The 21,446-nt window shown below is 45.0% G+C and overlaps 1 protein-coding gene across 3 annotated transcripts in view; it reads right to left on the reverse strand.

Annotated features, from left to right (window-relative positions):
- Window positions 1-9,049: 9,049 nt before the first annotated feature.
- Window positions 9,050-21,446, reverse strand: part of IGF2R (insulin like growth factor 2 receptor) — a 315,579-nt gene continuing 303,182 nt past the window's right edge. For all 3 annotated transcript variants that reach the window (XM_029596695.1, XM_029596693.1, XM_029596696.1), the window contains exons 47-48: window positions 19,878-19,947; window positions 9,050-9,727 (exon numbers count right to left, since the gene is read on the reverse strand). In XM_029596695.1, coding sequence (XP_029452555.1) covers window positions 9,317-9,727; window positions 19,878-19,947 — 481 coding nt within the window. In that variant the 3' untranslated portion in view covers window positions 9,050-9,316. The remainder of the gene's footprint in view (window positions 9,728-19,877; window positions 19,948-21,446) is intronic.

Here is a 21,446-nt window from a genome sequence, read left to right on the forward strand (position 1 = left end):
GGAGAATAGCCACTGCCATTAGCAATGGTTACATGGAATAGACTTAGTTTTTGGGTACTTGCCAGGTTCTTATGGCCTGGATTGGCCACTGTTGGAAACAGGATGCTGGGCTTGATGGACCCTTGGTCTGACCCAGTATGGCATTTTCTTATGTTCTTATGTATCCAGCCATCAGCATGTCAAGGCCCATTCCCCAGGCCCAACATTCACCATCCTGACCAACCACTGGGGCCCTAGCCCACTCTTCTTTACTGGCACTTCCCTGTACCCTTTTATTGCCTCCCATAGTCTCCAATCCCTCTCCTGGATTCAGTCGCTGCCGCCACAGGGATCTTGTCACACGCAGGCATGAACTGTCCTGCCTGCACACGATCTAAATGGCTATGGCTCATCCATTCACATTATTGAATAACCTCTGAATTGCTTGCAGAAATAGATCATTGCCCATATCTGACAAATGTACTCCATCTTTAGCATACAGTTCTGAGCAATGAACATCAACCCACTTGTGTCTCACATGATATCTGCCTAAGCGCTGAAGAGCCTTAGCAACTTGTTGATTTAATTTGGCTCGATATCTTCTCCACCATTCACTACCCAACATTTTCTGCTGAAGTATAATTTCAGACCATCAGATTTTAGTGGATGGTCACATCGAGGCGATGCGTCTCAGGTCATCCCTGATTGCGTTCTGTAAAGCGAGACTTGCACCATTCCCCAGATCGTTGCCCCTGAGATAAATATCTTCAGGTCTGGAGAGGAAGGTCCCACTCTCCTGGACTGCAAGAAGGCCACAATTGGTGACAATGCATGCCTCCTTAACTCAGCTATTTGATAACCCAATCTTTTTCTGACAGCCTGAGATCTTGCCAGAATTTTCCATTCGTGGCTCTTCTAAGGGTATGAGAGACGAAAGAGAGGCTGACAATCCAAATGACAATAATGTGCAGTGGCTAAGTGAGCGGCAGAAGTTAGGTTTTGGTAAGTACTCCACCCAGCGCAGTGGATCTGTCACCATGCCTACTGTATGATGTGAAAGCTCTTGACCTCCACCGCCCTATTTGCTGTATGACGGCTTGCGGGAGACTAGCAGTGGTGACATAGGATGCCTCCACTGCCAGTGCTCCAATTCAAAATGAGTGAGTGCCAAAGCACTCACTCTGCAACCCGGCATGTGCCAAGGTCTTCTTGAGCACTGCTGTAAATTGGTACCTGCTTAAAGGGGACCCAGCGCAATATAGCAGGAACAGAACTTCACTTTTTGGGCCTATGGCTAAGTAGGTCATGGCCATGACCAGACAAGTCACTAAGCTTCGAACTGCTGTCAGAATATTAACTTGACCATGCGCCCCCTGATTGGTATTAATACTGCCTTAACCGCAATGATAAAGTGTCATTATGTATGCTGACTGTGGTGGAGCGCTAGGAGAGCGATCCCACTCCTGGGAGATGTGTGTGCCCTTGGGCCGCGGCGCGACGCCAGAGAGGTCTGAAGAGGTGCCGCGGGAGGCGTGGCATGCCCGAGCATGGGCTGGACAGGAGCAAGGCTGGAGTGATGACTGGAAGACAGGCCCTCCTCCGGACCTGCACGCTTCGGAAGACCCCTCAACGCAATGTTGGTCTTGTGAACAGTCCTCCGACCGTTCCCAGCCCTTTCGGACCTGCCGCAGGGTACGGCACGAAGCGGCAGGCCAGATGGAGGCCAGGGCAGCGAAGACTGGAACATGGATTCAGACGAGACTCAGGAACGACGTAGACTCAGGCATAGACGTGGACTCAGGAACGAGGTGCAGGATGCATAGACGTGGACTTAGGCACAGACGTGGACTCAGGACGAGGTACTGGATGCACAGAGGTGGACTCAGGAACAAGGGCTGAAGGAAGACATGGGCACTGTCCCTCAGGGCGCCCTACTCAGACCACCCACGGGACTGAGTCGCGGACCACCCTGTCCCATGCGCGCCCTACTCAGCCCAGGAAGGCTGGTCATGGACCACGCTGAGAGTGGGAGAGCACAGGGAAGAAGCAGGTTGCTGCACTCCTGGCAGCTCAAGGCAAGGATTGCTGCACTCCTGGCAGCTCAAGGCAGGTTCGCTGCACTCCTGGCAGCTCAAGGCAGGTTAAAGCATCAGGATCAGAAACAAGGATTAAGACAGACCTCAGGGCTGGAACAAGGACATCTGGAACAGCAGGTAACATCAGGACTGGAACACGGATACTGGAACAGGAGTCACACCTCAGGGCTGCAACATGAAACTGGAACAGTAGGTAACATCAGGACTGGAACACAGGTACTGGATCAAGAGACAGACCTAGGGACTGGAACGGCAGGCAGACATCAGGACTGGACGAGGAGCTCCAACAGGTAACAAGAAACACAGGACCTTGCAGAAGGCTGGAACACGGACGACTTCCTGGAGCGAAGGATCTCAGGAGTGACCAACTCCTTGCGAAGGCAAAGACAGACTGAACGCTGAGCCCTTTAGTAGAGCTGAGGTGGACAACGCCCAGGGAGGGGTCAGCAGGGGGCCACACCTGGCTGGCCCTTGAAGAGGAGCAGAGAGGTGCGCGCTCGCGCCCTAGGAGACTGGAGAGCTGGAAGCTGGTGGCGTCCTCAGCCACGTGGAGGGCCCAAGGAAGCTGCGGAGCAGCCCTGGACTGGAGCAGCTCCCAGCTGCAAGGACTGAAGCAGGAAGAAGCAGAGAGAGGTAAGGCTGGCTGCAGGCACCGGCAGGGAGAACAGAGAGCTGCAAAAACTGAAGCAGGAAGCAGGAGAAGGGCTGACTGCAGGAACGGCTCCATGCTGTGAAGATAGCCTCAGGAGGAGAGGTAAGACTGCAGGCAGAGTAGAGAGCTGTAGCAGGCTGCAGGCACCGGCTGGAACGGCTTCCCTGCCAGGCAAGGACCCGGGCTGAAGCAGGCACCAGCAAGGACGGCCTCCCTGCTGGCTGAAAGGTCCCGGGATCGCAGCAGTATGTCGGGGGAAGGCAGAAACAGGAGCAGAGGAGCCGGCCGCATGGCAACAGCTGCGGGGACAGCCCCAGCTGATTCAGGGAGAAAGAGAAGCAGCAGCGTCAGCAGCCCGACTGGCTGTGAGAAAGTAAGAGCCTGCCCACGCTCCTCGCGGGCAGGATCGTAACACTGACGTCCTCCCGAAGCAAATCCTGTAGCTGTGATGTGCTCTGCAATGTTGCTGTAAACTCACTAATATGGAAAGCCCCGAATAACGCGAGTGCGAAAGCTACCCAGAAAAGCAAAGTCTCATACTCATCGATGGCCACACCTGCAATATGCGCCAAAACAGCAGTAAGAGTTCTCAAAAGTTATTGTGGTGGGGTAAGGTCTCCCTGATCCAACCTAGCATGATTTTTTTTTAACTGCAAAATATTGTTCTGAGCAGCCCATTTCAAGCTTTGTGAAGAATGCTAATGCCACTAGGTAAGAGTGAATCATGTTCCTGGGTAGTCACTGCTGTTTAACGTGGACACTGTAGCTAATCAAGAGATCCTCCGGAACCCGCTGCCCAGTCCAATTGTTCTTCAATAGTAACATCATCAATTTGCTCTAATTCTGGACATAGGCGTTTCAAGTGGATGGAGCAAGTGATCTTCACAGCATTTCACATGCTGTCTGGTTCCGAAGGACCATTGCTGCACCAGGACCTCTTTTCCAACTGTTTCCACCTGCAGCACTAGCTTCCTGAACAGGGACCATTTGCAATGAGAAAAAGTCCACTATCTTTGCATGCCCTAGGAATATGTTTCGCTCGCACCACAATATTCCTACACAAACAGAATAAGATAAACTTCCTCAGTAAATTGGACATCAGCAGGCACTTGGATGTCTGCTTATTTATGGCATGAACTACTGCTACGTTGTCACACCAAAGCACTACCTGCCGACATTTCAGTGCCTTACCCCATATGTGCATCACAACCATGATGGGAAAGAGTTCGGGGAATGTCATCTTTCTTGATTAGACTGCTTGCTGCCCACTAGTCTGGCCAACGAAATGTGCCCCAAGAACTACCACAGTAAACGCCAAATCCAATGCCTCCTAAAGCATCAGAGTACAGCTTCAGGTCGTTGCTGTTAACCGGACTAGGAAGCCATGCTGAGACACCATTGAAATCCCTGAGAAACTGCTGCCATAATGCTAAGTTTTCCTAATAGGCTTGCTTATGCACAGACGGTGGTGATCACAAATCAACTCAATTGTAGACTGAATTAGGCAGCGCAAGAATATCCTGCCCATAGGGATAACATGCACAGCCAAGGCCAGGTTTCCTACCAGGGACCTCATCTGCCTCAGCAAGACCTTTCTGCTGTTCATGGTACCCACCACCAGGATTGGTCAGTTTTGCTAGCTTGTCAGCTGGAAGTCTAGATACCATGCACGTGGAATCAAGCTCAATCCACAGGAATGCAAGGACAGTCATCGGGCTCTGCAACTTATCATCTGCCAATGGGATGCTGAACCTATGCACCAACTTATGAAAAGTCTCAAACAATCTGACACATTCAGATATTCTCCTCTTCCACCAAAAAGGAAATTGTCTAGGTAATGAACTAATGATTTTAGTCCTGCTGCCCTCCCCCATAGCCCAATGTAGGAAGGTGCTGAATGTTTCCAAGTAGGCATATGATATTGAGCAGGTGATAGTGGTAGTAGTCGTCTGCATAATGGAAACCGAGCAGCGGGAAACTGCTTGGGTGAACTGGCAGATGCCGGAAAGTGGACTCTATATCAGCTTTTGCCATAAGTGTCTTCTGGCCACAGGACATGAGTAACCCCAACGCATTGTTGAAGGACACAATCTGCCAAGCAGCACTCCAAGGAAATGAAGCCATTAACAGAGGACCCCATAGGGGAGGAAAGGTTATGTATGAGCTTATATTTGCCAGGTTCTCCTTTTGGGATGACCACCAATGGGGACACAGTATCAGAGGGTATCCTCTGATCCGGTGCACTATGCATCCCCTGAAGGTACTCTATGGTTGTACCAATGGCCACTTTGCCAACATTTCATGTAACAAGGGGAGTAGCTGTGCTAATTCTCCTAATACAGGGAATTACTCGCAGGGGTGGTGTCTGGAAGGGTGGAAACCTGATGGAGAGTAATATGGATCCTTCCAAACAGGGACCTTGCACCTGAGCTAAAAGGTGGCTCCCCTCCTATCATGTCTATAACCATACAGCTCACAGGGATAATATTCTCTGTAACTATGCCTGGGGTAGTCTCTATATTGAGAGCACGAGCTTCTGTTGAACTACTTGGACAACAAACAGGAAGCCAGCCATGATTGGGATCTATGTCACTGTTCGTCCCTAGAGCCATGAGAACTCATACAGCTGGGCTTGTGAGGTGTTGCTGGAGCCGGATCGCCGCTAGGCTTGTGGGGTGCTACTGGAGCCTGATCGCAGCTAGGTTCGTGGTGCACTACTTGAGCTGGATCAACGCAGCCCAAAGGCTCTTGCGGTCCCATTTGCAGCATTGAGGCCAAACCAGGCAGCAGAACCATTTCAGGAAGGGAAACCACCTCATCCTGGGGTGTGCCAACAGGGAGCCGTGTTGTGATAATCCCTGCTGCGGAAGCAGAAATACGCAATAAGCAGCCTAATGTCCAACAATATCAGATTTATTATGTAGAATCAGAATATGCAATAGGCCCGACTCCAGCCGAGTTTCGCCCTCTTTCAATAGGGCTGCATCAGGGGCTAAAAACATACAATAAATGACATTAAATAATATAAAAATAAATTGTTAAAAACTGATATATATATATATAAATAAATAATATAGATGCCCATATTTTATAAGGCAATATTTATATATAAAAATTTATTTATTTATATATAAAAATTTTAAGGCAATATCCATTTTTTAGGTACCTGTCATCTTTAGATGTTGTTGCTGGTTTTACTGCACATGCTACATTTTTTAACTATTTATTATTACTTTTACTGTATACTTTTATGTTCATGATATATTACTATCGTCTGCACTTAATTTCATGTTCACACCATAAATTTCCATGTTACCATTTTATATGTTCATTCTGAATGTCTGTGTATTTTATGTTTTTATCAGTTTTTAACAATTTATTTTTATATTATTTAATGTCATTTATTGTATGTTTTTAGCCCCTGATGCAGCCCTATTGAAAGAGGGCGAAACTCGGCTGGAGGCCTATTGCATATTCTGATTCTACATAATAAATCTGATATTGTTGGACATTAGGCTGCTTATTGCGTATTTCTGCTTCCACGGCTTTATTAAGCAGCCTTCCTTGCTGTTTTGACAATCCCTGCTGCACCAGAAATACCAATGCCCTTACCCCATGCTTTTCCTCCTTGGTCTCCTTGCTCGATTGGTTCAGCCAGTTCAAGTTTTTCTGGCAAGATTTTAACCTCTGCCTTCCCACACTTCCTAGACCTTTTAGAACTGGTCCAAGCTCCGCAAGGTTGCCCAGATGCCATATCTCTTCCCCGTCAGCTTCTAGCTCCCTGCTGGTCAGAAACACCAACGGGCGAGTGGTCCATAGGTTTGGAACCTGCGTGTTTCAATCTGATGAGTACCACATCGATGAGGGATCAAAAGCCCCTGTGGCGCACTGTGTTAGGGCCTGCTGTGCCACAGTCGAGGAGTTAGACCTACGAGGCATTTGTGGCAACATTGGCACCTCGTTGCAAACTAACTTAGATTGATCTCAAATGGCCAAATTAAATGCAGTAAATATTTAAAATACAATTTTTTTGGAGCTGTAAAAATTAGCCAAATTAAGTCCAGAAGAAGGTGGGAATAATATTGGCCAATTAAAAACAGAGGGAACCTTGAAAAGGGGTCACCAGTGCAAAGAAGCCAATTCAAAATTTTGTTTTTAAATCACGCTTGGGCTAGCGAGATGCTGGACAGAACTCCTAATTCTTTTTATTTTATTAAATGTGAATAAGCCTGAACAGGCAATATCCTGCCCAATTGAAACCTACTGCCACGAAGAGGCCTTCAATAGCCGGATGCAACAGCTGAAGCGGGTCTTGAACTGGCGACAAATCGTCGGAGTCGAGAAGGAAGAGGCTGAGCAGCTGGGTTTTAAATTCCCCACCGGCCTGTTCTCAATTAGATGTTACCGCGTCGCTCCTCCCACCCAATCAGATGGTCCAGTGCCGGGTTGTGTCAACAATGGGTTGCAAAAAGAAGACCTCATTGCACCTGAAGCCGGAGCAACCAGGAGGGGCCACGTCACTGCCAAGCACTGGCTGCCCAAAGACCAGCCCACCGCCAAATCTGATAAGAACACAAGAAGAAGAACATAAGAACATGCCATACTGGGTCAGACCAAGGGCCCATCAAGCCCAGCATCCTGCTTCCAACAGTGGCCAATCCAGGCCATAAGAACCTGGCAAGTACCCAAAAACTAAGTCTATTCCATGTTATCATTGCTAATGGCAGTGGCTATTCTCTAAGTGAACTTAATAGCAGGTAATGGACTTCTCCTCCAAGGACTTATCCAATCCCCTCCACACTGCCGGCGCCATCATGAGGACTGCCTCTGACCATCACCGCACCCCAGGTAAGTGAAGCAGTGGTGGAAGGATGGGGCAGCTGCCCGCATGGGTGCTCGAGTGCCCAATTATTAGGGGTACTCATGCATCCGCACGCTATGGGGCCAAAGAATGTGGTGAAAGCAGTTCTCTTAGCTAGGATTAAAAAGTTTAGACAATTCCCTGGAAGAAAATCCATAAACCAGTATTAACCATTCAAATTTGAGAAAGCCACTGTTTATTCCTAGGTATAAGCATGAAAATTGAATCTATTCTTTGGGATTGTACCAGGTGATTGTGACCTGGATTAGCCACTGTTAGGGACACGATGCTGATCATTTCTGTACTGCTAGTGTATGTACATGATAAATCAATGATACAAAAACAAATTAGCAATAACCAAAACTAGTCTTTAATAACTTATTTTATTGAAATTTATCAATATATTACACAAAATCTGATCAAAATAAAAATCAATAGCATTTTCAAAAAATAAAAACTAAATTCAATGTACCAACAAACCCAAAACAAATCAGTGAACATGTAGAAAATAAAGAAAACAAAAACCAAAAGAAAAAAATGAACAATGAATTGAACCAACAAATTGGTAACTGTATATTTATACCAAGCCACCTTTCCCCAGAAGCTAATTCAGAAAACACTTCAAAAGAGGAGCAGATCACTACAGGAAGATGTGATTCTCTCATTTCAATACTGGTTACTGGTGCCTCAGTGTACTTGTGACACTAACGTATGAATTTGGCCCATTATTGTTTTTCATGCAATCAGTCCCTGCAAAAGGTACACATTGTGCAAATTAAGGCTTTTGTAGATCTTGAACATTGTTTAAAAGATAAAAAAAAAAGACAGGGCAGTAAGAGACACCACTTGGACTTGTCAGATAAATCCTTCACCTGCGATCTCTTAAAAAAAAAAGTTGGGTTGCTCCTATGCAGATGGCATTTCAAGTCTTTTAAAAGCTGCAGTCAAGTAGAATCTTTGGGTGATGAATCAGCAACTGACTGACACATACATATACTTTATATGTGTATAGCTATAGAGACATCTATACACATAGATTGTATATATATACACACAGAAAAATTTCCTAAGAATACCATGCAAAGAACAGTAGGTACCGTAGTCAAAAGCTGTACAGCATGTGCCCTTCCTGAAATAAGCTAACATCTGTCTGAACAAGATAACTTGCAGACTTTACATCGGATCTTCCAAGAGAACAGATGGCACTTCCTTTTCTTCCCATATGAATATCCCTGTTCCCAAGTGATGGGTGAGGCTACAGGATAATACCCCGCCAGCAGGAAGAACCTGTTGCTGTTATTCATCAAACCTGAGTAATAGTTACAGTCAATAAATAGAGGGCAAAATGCAAAGTGTCAAAAATCTCATATTGAACATGGCAGGGCACAATTTATCCCAAGATAATTTTTGTTTAAATCAAATGTACAGCGAAAGCTTATCCTTAAAACCTCCCCCCTCAACAAAAAAATTGTCCCAGTTAAATGGAGCACTACTGTTATTCAGACAATATAAGGTTGGAGGTTCATTTTGTTTGGTGTTTTTTTTTTGTTTTTTTTAAATACATTATTGTAAACAAGCAAACTTGTTCTTCCTTTTTGTCTTCCCTTTTCAACGTTTTCTTTCTAAAGGCAAAATTGTAGAAGCAGCAGGCTGTCGGCTTCATATTTGGTTGGAAGTGTTCAGTCTGTACCGCCAGTATATCAGGCACAAGGAGGGAGGCGTGGTCAGTTAGACGTTCAGCATATCCTCATCACTGTCATCATGAAATGATCCTACGTTCAGAGAATTCGGTCCTTTTCTTTGTCCAGATTTGCGCATTCCTTTCCCTCCATTAAGCAAAACACTTGCACTCTCATCACCCGTGGCGCCGACTGGCTTCTTTGATTGGTTCCCGCTTCTGCTTGGCCCTCTAAGCTCTTTGCCTCTCTTAGAATGAATCCTGACATCTGGAATGGTCAGAACTTCATCCTCACTGTCCTGGTCATCCACATGCAGAGATGAGAAAGGTGGGGATTTGACGGCCTTGGAGGTGATGTGACCGTTTTCTTGGCTTTCCCTTCCTGGCCTCAGATTACTTGATGAAATTTCTTCCATAAGCCATTCTGTTTCGTTTTCATCTGCTTCATCTTCATTGTTTACCTGCATGGCACAAAAAAAAAAAAAAAAGACTAGTAAGTTGAGAAATGCAGAAATCAAATTATTTGCCAAAAATAAAGGAAAGCTCTCCAACATAAAATAAAATGTATAGCAATATCATCAATCAATTTCTGGATCTATTACAATGGTTGTCATCTCCAGTTTTCCATGGCCATTAGGAGGTCTGGTATTCGCATATTGTCCAAGAAATAAATTCTTTTTTATAGTAGGGTTGTCCTGAAAACCAGATCTCTTTTTGATCTTCAAGGACTGAAATTGGGAGCCCCTATTCTTTCATGCACAGGATATATAACAGGAAAGGCATTTCAACTTGGCCAAATCTGGTACTCAATAGTCACAAACAGGTTTGGTTTTCAAGATATCCACAATGAGTACGCATGAGTCAATAAGCTCAAATGGTGGTCTCATGAGCTAGATTAAAAACACTTTTAAGTCCTATGTCACAATGGTGTAATCCTTTCATAAATCTCATGACCACGAGGAGGGCAACATAGTTAGAAGCCATCACAGCACTGAGATGAACTCTTACAGAACTCGTCTTGAGGCCTGACTTTGATAGGTGGAGAAAAGGTTTTACTATGGAAACAATTATAGTTTGGTATTTCTTGACATTTCAGCAGCATTTGACACCTTGCATTATCACTCTCTTACTATGCCTGTCACAACTCAACGTTACTGGCATTGGTTTAAATTCTCTCTCACAGTGAGTACTGGTCTGACTTGGTTGTAGGACATCAGCCTGGTATCTCACAGGGGTCATCTCTATCTTCAATATCTACATCAGCCCTATCTAAGTTGTTAGCTGGTCTTTGTTTGCATTATAAAATCTATGCAGATGATGATATTCAGTTCTTTTTCCTCTTAACATCAACAGTGTCCCAAGCTTTGGATATTTTAACAATCTACCTCACTGCAGTCAAATGTTGGCTAAAAAGTAACAGATTTATGCTCAATATTAGCAAAACTGAAATCATCAGAGTCACTTTCTTTTAGTTGAAACACCTGTGACTTATCGATTTGATAATTCTCAAAACAGGTTCGCAATTTTGGCATTATACTTAAAGGCACCTTAGCTTTTAAAGTGCAAAGAAAATTGGTCATGAAAAGCTGTTTTTTCCAAACTGAGGATGCTTCGTAAGCTTAAACCTCATCTAATCGCTGATGATTTTCATAAAGTATTACAAGCACCGATATTGTCTATTGCAATTCAGTTTATCTTGGCCTGACAGAGACCATGCTTAGAGCCTTACAATCAATATTCAGCTGTTAGAATTCGAACTGGAGCTACTTGTAGAGAACATATTACACGCCTGGTTTGTTCCATCAATGTAAAATCCGGACTATGATTCATAAGGCCCTAAGCCAAAACGTATTAGCGCACACAAAGATCCTCAGGCCAATGAGGAGCTTAAGATCTCTTGGACACTGCCTCCTAGACATACCTTCTATAAGATCTGTATGTTTGGTAGAAAATTAGGAGTTAATGTTTGTAGTCAATGGATGCTTACTATGGAATACATTGCCTGAAGACCTGAGAAAAGAGTAATGCTTCTTCCTCTTCTAAAAAACAAAGATCTTTCTTTTTATGAAAGCATTTGGGATTTAAGAGGTGCTATTAACAGCTTTAGGTATGAAACAATTTTCGTATCAAGATGGCAGTTTTATAATTAATCTAGCCTATGCTACCAGATCACTGTTTTTTTGTAACAGTACCGTTTTATTGTGGCTATGAATGTTTTTATTGTAAATATATGTTTTATTGTAAGCGGCAAGAATGGATTGTGGCATATAAATGTTTTAAATAAATAAATAAAAATAATCTAACAGCTTGTGAGCAGAGCAGGTGAAAGAAGAGAGATTGGCACTGGCACACCAGCTGGAGAACCTTATCCATAAGAAGATCTGGTAGATTGCTTTCTGGATTGCAAGATCACTTAAGCCACTTCCTTTGGATATCTTAAGGATCAGGATTACCTTCCTCTCAACATCAATGCTGTCAGTGCAAGTGGTTTGATGTCAGGATGGAGAGTAGCTCCCTTGTTCAAAGAAATTAGGTCCGGTCACAGCAGCAAAGAGTCATTGCAAACCCCGTCCCCACACATTCAATGTATTGAAAATGCATTAATTGCCAGGTTAAACCTAGGGGGTCCTCCTTGAACAAAATTGTGCAGCTTTTTTGTTGGACAGGGTTACTGGGTCAATTCTGAAAGATGAACATCGTCAACTGATCTTTTGGAGGCCCATTCATAGGATTCTTATATTCTGCTTAGTTTGTCCACCAACGTATTGCTCTTGCTCACCAAGTAAGTTGCTCAGAGGAAGGTCTTGTGGACTATTGCCCATTGTCATATTCTGATGGCTTTTTGGCATAGGAAATAGCCTGTCCATCCCTACTTGCTGACAAAACTTTACTCTACTTTGTTCTGTCTGAACCAAAACAACTTTGCTGAACAAAATATTTTATGGCTAATTTGTATGGCTCTCCAGCAAACTGATTGAAAGATGACTCTTCTTGGTGGACCACCAACCCTGTGACTGAATGCCCTGTGTGTGGGTTTCCCATCCTCAAAGAGACACAACTGTGGTTAAGACAACCTGATGGGGTGGTGAAGAGAAAGGCAGGTTGATTTCTAGATTACTCATTGAGAGCCACCAATGGAGAGAGACTCTCTGTTCTGTGATTAATAAGATTTTGTAGCTGTGAACTTTGGTCCCACTGAGACTGTAGTGACCATTGTGCCTGCCATACTGAATTTTGCCATTGGAAGTACCTGGAAACAGAATCCATGTTACCCAACATCTTGAGGAACTGGCAGAGAATACCATCTGTACCAATGCTGTAATGACTACTGTTCTCACTGCAGCAGAAACACCTTGGGCCTGGAAGGTGTAGAAAAAATTCCCTTGAACTCCGTTGGCTGAGATAGGAGGAGCCTGGATTTTTGGTAGCTGATAATGAACTAAAGGGCCTTTAGCAACAGTATTGCTCTGGACCTCTAAAGGTCTGGTGGTTGTCCTGCTTAAGACAAATATCTAAGTAAGGGAAAATGTGAATTTCTGAATGCCTGAGATGAGCTACAACCACAGAGAGGCATTTGGTTAACACCCCGGGGGAGAGGATAATCTATAAGGAAGAACTGTATAAGAAATGATGATGGCCTACCACAAATGTCTGTGTTCTTGGTGAATCATTACATGGGTATTGGCTTCCTTCAGCTCTAGGAAACAGAGCTAGTCCCTTTGCTTAAAAATAAGGGCAAACTTCTTGTCAGTGTGACCATTAAAAATGAATTTGTTATGTGGTCTGAGGTCTAAGATTGGACTCAAGCCTCCTTTCAATTTGGAGATGAGGAAATATATCATCAGAAAAAATCCCGCGCCTTTCTCAAGCACAGAGATTGGCTCTATTGTGTTTATCTGGAGAAGGGCAAATTCCTCTTTCATTAAAATGGTACCCTGACTTCCCACGGACATGCATTTTGGTGGGCAATCTGGAGAGATTTTGGAGAAATGCAGCTTGTAACCCTGCTTGACCACTCACAGGAGCCATGTATTTGTGGTTATTCTGCAACAACTTTCAGCAAAGAGGGTAAGGCAACCATTTGTGGAGCTGATGAGTTGCTCTGCTGTTGGTTGCGTTCTCTGCAATAAATTCACAAGGATTGCTTTGGTTGAGAGCTCAGATAAGAGTTTTTAGACTGTTTTGCTCTATATTGTTGCTGAGGACATTGTCATCCTTGTGACAGGTGTGCTTGGGGATAGTAATTCTGTTGGTAATACCTATTTTTTGGTTAGAAGAAATTCCGTCTACAGAAGAAGGTAATGAAAGCTTTTAATTGTTGAAATTGTCTCCGTTGCTACTATTACTTTCTGCAAAGTGGATCGATAATCTACTATCTCTTTGACCACGAGTCCAAAGAAATTTTCTCTATTGCATGGGATGTCTGCAAGATGTTCATGCAAGTTTTCCCCAAGTTTAGAAGCCCTTAACCATACTACCCTGTGAACTTCAATAGCAAAGGCAGAACCTTTACTGAAGTGTAAAAAACATTGACTCCATTGACAACATTGTAAAAAATATATAGACTCCAGTTAGTAACCTGCTTAAGCCTTTATATATAAGCCTTTATTTATAGACCTGTATATATATATATATATACCTGTAAATAGCCTGTTACAGTTGTTTGATTGCTTTAATTTCTTTGCCCTCTGCTCTATGTATATTCCTCCCTGTTTCCCCTCCCCGTTGATTGTAATTTCAGCCTTTCAGTTACAATGTGAACCGGTATGATGTATGCTTACTAATGCCGGTATATAAATGTTTCAAATAAATAAATAAATAAATAAATTGTATGCTGATCTTATTTGATGCATACTGCAATCACCATCTGCTAGAGTTTTATACTCTTCCAGTTTTACTTCTGAAAGACAACTCAAGAAGCTTTACAGCTTCTCTAAATGTAGGTACTGAACCATAAGTTGCAGTTAAGTGGATATGTGGCTCGTTAGCATAGAGTTAAGAAAGAATTTCCTGGCTACAAGATTCAAGGTCTTCGGATCCCTGCCTGGGGGAACCAAAATGTTTGATTTAAATCTCCCATTTGTTTTTCTTAATTCTGCTTCCATCACAGATGGGTGAAGCAGTTGTGGTTTGCTGAAGTCAGGGGCTGACTCCGAGGAAGACGCCGCCGCGGAGAGGCCAGAGTAGGCCCAACGGATCCCGGAGCCTGCTGCCGACTCCCTGGGAAGGGAAGAGGTAAGGACCGCAACAGTAACAGCACATTTAAGGCACCCCTGTAAGGTACCAAGCAATTCATAGTATTCCTTTTTGCCCTCCTCAATGTCTTTTCCAAGAGCTTTTACTCCTATACTTTCCCTCTTGCCCTCTCCTCCCTTTGATCCCCTATCTGCATCTTTCTGACTGCTGATCCCACTATGGCCCCTGCCCATTTGATCCCCACCATGGCCATACTGCTCCCTCATTGCACCCTACTTGCTGCTGCCTCTGGTCATGGGGAGCAACAGTTGTTGAAGGTGCTAGTGACAGCGTGCTTTCCCTCCTCATCTTGGTGCCACTTCAGACTCCTTGTGGTGCAATCAGCTGCACTTTTCCCTGCTTCCTCTTTGCGTCAGCTTAGGCTTTTTGAGGCCGCAATCTTTCTCTCCTCACCATGGGATCAGGCAGCAGGATTAGGAAGAGATGAAGTCAGCCTGCACTATTTCTTAGCAATTGCACTTTGGTTGCTTCCCTTCTGACAGACCCTCTGAGATGGTCTCCTAGTGATTCACGGACCCCAGGCTGGGGACCCACTGATATAGAATATGACTACGTGCTTATCCATCTGGATTAAGATTCTCGCTCCTGAGAGGTTTGAGAAAGCTCTCAGAGCATGGCAAATGGCTCACAGGTCTAGGTGGTTGATTTGCAGATGATTCCCTGCAGAGAACCATAATCCATGGGTCCACATAGCACCAGTGTGCAACCCCCCTCCCCCCATTGATTGGAGGAGTAGTTGGTAGATAGTCATTTGATGTGTGGGATTTGTGCAACTTCCAGATTCACCCACCATTGAAGAGATACTCTCATATCAAATGTGTCAGAGATCTGGTGGGATAAAGGTTGATAGGGCTGATCCCACTGGTTTTGGAGCCCCCGCTGAATGGCCCACATGCGAGACAAGTCAGATGTGTCACATGCAAAGCAGTTGACATGTGACCAAGAAAGACCAGGAATGATCTTGCTGATGCTTGGATCTGTTGAAGGAAGGCCCTTATTAAAACAAGCAGCAGCATGGTGCTTTTGACAGGAAGAAATATTTTCTTTTGAAGCAAGACTATCCAGGTGTCTATGAACGGAAGTTTGAGCCAGAACCAGAATTGACTTGGCAAACGCCTAGGGACTGAAGGACACAAATGAACTTTGAGGGACTCCAGAACTCCCAACAAAAAATGGACAGGCCACCAACCAACCAACCATGTATGGGAATATGCAAACTTCCTGCTGATGAAGCTGTGTTGCCACTATCTTAAGGCATTTTGTGTACACCCCAGGGGTTGCCAAGAAGCCAAAGGAGAGCACCTTGTATTGGTAGTACGCACCCTTCACCATGAATCTGAAGAATTTCTGATTGGCAGAATGAATGTGACTGTGTGCATAAATGTCTTTCTGATCCATCATCAGTTGAATGAAGGGAAGAATCATATGGAGTGAGTTCAACTTAAACCTCTCCTGAACCAGCAGTTTGTTTAGTCTATTAGTCCACTATAGGCCTCAACCCCCCTGACTTCTTGGTGATTAGGAAATACCTGGAATAGAATCTCAGGCCAGACTCCTGGGAGTGCACAGGTTTGACTGCTTTCTGAAAGAGCAAGCCCACCTCCAGCTACAGTTGAGCAAATTGAGAAGGATCGTTGGTGAAGACTGAAATCTGTCAAGTGAGGAAGGCAAGAGATGCGTACTCGATTTTGAGAACCTAACAGTTCTTGGGGATCTGGAGTCACTCTGAAAGACTGATCCTTTTGTACAACAGAGGTGTGGGCCTCAGTCGTCAAAAATTGATGCCCAGCTTATCCTGTATCTGCTGCTGAGTCTTTGGCTGTTGTCTTTCTCTCTGTCAAACTCAGACAGCTGCTGAGGGTATGAGCTTCTCAATGACGCTGAATAGAGTGAACTGGCACCTTTGGCAGAATGGGTGCTTGTAAGAGAAGTACTGGTGTTGGGCGGGAACTGGTTGATTTCCCTGCTGCAGCTGACGATGACTATAATGTGGATTGAAGCAGGTTTTTGTGGTGAGCAGGGGAAAGAATCTAGGGCCTTTTGCTCATACCACATGGAAAACCTTTTTCAATTTAGTCCATAGGACTTTCTAGTAGAAGGCTTTCTAGAAGCTACAAGGAATCAAGACACGTCTTCCAAGAGAATGAGTGGTTGCAGGATCAGCCTCAACATCCAAGCTGTGAGCGACAGGGCCTGAAATTTGGGATGGCACAATGTTCCCTAATCCTGGATGGTAAGATCTGGAGAAGTCCCCAGTCTGATTGGTTTCCTGATGGATATCTCCCAGAGAAATGGAAACCAAACCTGTCTTGGCCAATGAGGGGCTATGAGGATCATAGTCTCTTTGTCCTTGGCAAAGCTTCAGCAAAGTCTTCAGCACCAATGGAACTGGAAGATATGTGTATAGAAGACCATTGCCCCAACAGTAGGTGAGGACATCGCAGGCTGGTTTGCCGTGTGTCTTGTAATGGGAGCAGAACTGAGGAACCTTTCTGGTTCCAAGGCACTGCAAATATATCCACATCTGGGTTTCCCCAAAGGCAGAAGATCCGATTCGCAACCCCTTGATCCAGAGACCATTCATGGGCTATTAAGAGGGAGGAGAAGTCTGCTAAAAGCATGGACTGATGTGCTATCAGTCCCCAAAAAGGACTCTGTGGGAGGGGGGCAGGGGGCATTTTAGCAGGGCACTCAATAGGTTTAATGGTGGGGGTGGAAGGGAAATAGAACCAAGAGCTAAGAGAAACAGATAAGTATGAGAGAAAAAATGTGTGAGACTTGCTGGGCAGACTGGATGGGCCATTTGTTCTTCTTCTGCCGTCATTTCTATGTTTCTATGTTTAATTTGTACTTTCTGCGGATGGCAGCGAGGAACCCCTGGTTCAAAATTACTCTGGGCAACCAGTTTATCTGACTGGTTTGTCCATTGCCACTAGTATGGCTGATTTGGCTATTCTCCCTGTGATCCGGTTAAAATCTCGTCCTAGGAGTTGACTGAGGTGCTGGCTGGGGCTTCAGATGACTACAAGGTATGTGTTGTTGCTGACGGGATTGAGAATATGGAGGATAGCATCTCCCCAGAGAGAAAAAAAAGAGACTTCCTGTGGCCAGACACAAAGGCCTCCTGGATGACGACGATGGGTTCTGAGTGCTAGAGGAGAGCTACTGGAGTGTCGCATGGTCTTAAATTTGGGCCACTGCTTCCTTCACTTTATCTCCAAAGAGATCCTCTTCTGTGTATGGTACATCAGCAAGTCACTCCTGCACCTCCTGACGGAGATCAGATGCCTGCAACCAGGTGAGTCTATGGGTGCTGATTCCTGCTGTAAAGGCTCTCGATGCCGCCTTGAAAACATTGTAGATCAACTTAACTCTGTGTTTCCTGCTCTGCAAACTCTTGTACACCAGCAACTGGAGAGTGTCCTGCTGCTGTTGAGGCAGTTACTCGGCCACTTCCTGCACCTGCTTCAGGATGTCCTGCATATACTGATCCATGTAGAGCTGGTAGGCCACTATGTGGGCGATATGCATTGCATCCTGAAACAACCTTTCTCCCAAGAGCATCCATGGCACTCTGACCCTTCACTAGGGGCGCCGAGGAATGGGTCTGAGTGCACTTGGCCTTCTTGAGAGTGGATTTGACCATAACCGATTTGTGAGGCAGCTGAAGCTTGTCTAATTAGAATGCCTTCTGGACAAGATAGATCACATCCACCTTCTATTAACAATAGGCACTGAAAGGGTGTGTTCCCATATTCTCATCAATAACTCCAAAAGGATTTTGTGCACCAAGACTGCCACGATCTTCATAAGAGACTCCACATACTGGAGAATATCCAGCATCTTGTGCTGAGTATCCTCCTCCATCTGAAACTGAAATGGGATGGCTTCCACCATCAATCTGATGAAGCCTGAGAAGAGGTCCTCCAGGGGAGACTGCCCTTCTGTCATCAGGAGGAGACAGTTCTGAGGGAAGGCAGATATGTCAGTGTCCGAAACATCAGAAAACGTCATCCTCCCCAGAAGTCAAAAGGGCCCTCGTCCTCACTGTCACAAATGGGGGACTTTACAGAGGTGCTCAGTCCCTGGCCAGCAATGTGGGAACGGACTTGACTGGCCGTGGGGGCCCAGACCGCAAAGTTGCACCTGTTACTAGAGGACCCCTTCCTCCCTTGAGGAACTGAGGGTGACCACTGGATCAGCTGGAGACTGCCCTGATGCCCTGCTGGGTTTTGACGTTGTCCCAGGTACCAATACTGGTGACAGAGTCGGTAGCACTCTGATGAGCATGTGTAGGTATTTGAGCAGTGGCTTGAGGAAGGATGGTGCTGGCTCCATGCCATTGGTGCCCTGATGCCATGGCCTTACACGGCCCTCTCCATAGCCATATGCACGTGCCTCTCCGGCTCCTCTTCAAATATCACCAATGCCAAGACTGGTTGGTAGCTGATATCAGGAAAGGTGGAGACTATTGGGAACCCCTGGGATCAAAGGAAGACTGGCACTCCTCACCAAGGGATCCACTTTGGATGCATCACAACTAAAGCTGGGTCACCCTCATTCCCAGCACCATGCACTGATGGGAACAAATGCTGGTGCTTCTTTGGCTTCCCTTGATGCTTGGATCAGTCTTTTCCTAGTGCCGAGGCCAAAGATGACAAACCTGATGTCTTCGACCTGGAAGAGACAGGTGATGGCCCGTCTCCGGTGTCCCTGGAAGCCATCGATGCCAACAGAACCAACAGCCCCGCCGATGTCTTGATGGTCATTGGTGCAGGTCCGAAGTCCATCGATGCCGATGAATCGGCTGGCCCGAAATCTCGATCCATCTTGTTGAGCCAAACCTTATGCCCTTTTGGGGTCATCTAGGCGCACTTGCTGCAACTCTGGTCATCATGAGATGCCGCCAGGCAAAGGACATATCTATCATGGGGATCCGTGATAGACATGCTCCTCATGCTCCAAGAGCACCGCTTAAAACCAGATAAGGACGTGCTCCTTTGTGCTACATAACCTTATTGGCATCTCAAAATATGATCAGACCAGGAGTGCGTGTCGCCTGGGCAAAATATATCCGGGTACACATTTAGTAGGATGTTTAGTAGACAGGCTATCCAGCTGGATAACTTGTGCTGGATATTCAGTGGGATAAAGGTCTCACTGAATATCCCCTCCTATTGCGATCTGGGTCCGGTGCCTCTGCTGACGCCTCTGCCCTTGCTAGGCAACTATGATGGACGCTTCATAAAAAAAACCCCACCCATTTTAGGCATAAACGATTAAATTATGTTTTGCTGTATCCCAATACACTGCAACATTATTTTAGAAATGCTTTTAAGTGCTCAAAAAGATTACCTTTGTGTACTTATAAGACACATTTGAGCTTCTTCTACAGCAACTGCTTATCTTCTGTATCACAGTTTCCCTAAAAAAAAAAAGAAAGAAAGAAAGAAGTCATAATATATTTTATTTAACATCGCTCTATTCTACCAAACACTAATAAAGACTTGAAGATTATATATAGTTAAAATAACTACAAAATCATAATACTGTAGATCTCAAATGTAAACACAAAGAGGCCAGTTTTCGAGGTGCTTTATGTAGGTAAAAAACCTTTTATCTGCATAAATCAGCTGAAAGCTGCCTCCCTCAGTCTGGGGAAAAGCACGTGTGCTGCTCGCCTGCGCGCGTACTTTTAGCTGTATTAAGACATAGCATTTCCAGGGATGTTTAGGTCGGGAGAGGACACAAAAATATTGACTGCATTTTCAAATCTTCAACTATATTTTTCAAGCAAACCTCTACCCGCACGTAAAGCAGGCTTAAGCGATCATACTTACCTTTTACTGGAGGCAATTTTCAAAGTGGAAATACGCTGAAACCTTTGCCTTGAAAGAAGTATGCACAGTCTTCCTCCTAATGCAGACAGCTTGAAAACTGCCTCCAAAGTAATTATGGAAATAGAAAGCATTTGAACTTTACCTACCTATTCAGCAAGGGGCAGAATATCAACTATAGCAGAAGTGTTTTAAGAAAAGAGCCCGTTGACAGAGAGAGCTCTGGCAGCTGTCAGAGACGCTGCACGAAGGACGCTGAAAGCATATCTGTCTCATTGCGGGAAATGACACCTTTGACTGCTCCGCACTCCTAATAGAAAATGAAGGCCCATAATAGTGTTTGGGAGTTCTCCTACAACTAGGCCAGCTCAATGCAATGCTTCACTTTAAAAAAAACAACCCAACCTATGGGCACAACAAGGTGGGTGCTTTCGCATTGCTGGACAGAAAGCTGCCTTAAATTTTCAGCATGACTATTCCTCTTCACGCCAGCATCCCACAGATGCCAGGCTGCATAATCCATTCCTGATGAGATACCCATTTCATGGGATATTACAATTAAGCTGCTAGTCAAAAAATAAATCTCATACATTGCAGAATGAAGAAGGGTTACCCATAACAAATCAGACCCTGGACCAGAGACCCCGAGCATCTGGCAGATGGAAAGGAGGTTTGACTTGAAACCCTATCAGATCGGCATATCATGGTTTCTGGGGCTAATCCAGTGCCATGATGATCACCTGAGGGGCCTTGGCCTGTTTAGCACTTTGCAATCACAGGCCAAGGAGGGAAGACAAAGAGGGCTCTCCCTCGGTCAAGGCTGCACCAGATTTTCTATGCCCTTGAAGCCAAATTCTTTGTGATGACTGAAGAATCAAGGAGCCTTGCCATTCTTGCAAGTGTCCTTTGAAAATATTGACAATAAATATTCACAAAGGACATTTGGCATCTATCTTGTTTGTTGATACCATTACGGCTGTCATAGATCGCCTCCCTTCTTGTTTTGTGGGTCCATTCTTGCAAGTGGCCATCAGATCCAAGAGGGCAAACCCCTTCTGTGAACCACATGAAGCAATGCATCCTAGCT

The sequence above is a fragment of the Rhinatrema bivittatum genome, chromosome 3 (genome assembly GCF_901001135.1).
Source record: "Rhinatrema bivittatum chromosome 3, aRhiBiv1.1, whole genome shotgun sequence".
NCBI lineage: Eukaryota > Metazoa > Chordata > Amphibia > Gymnophiona > Rhinatrematidae > Rhinatrema > Rhinatrema bivittatum.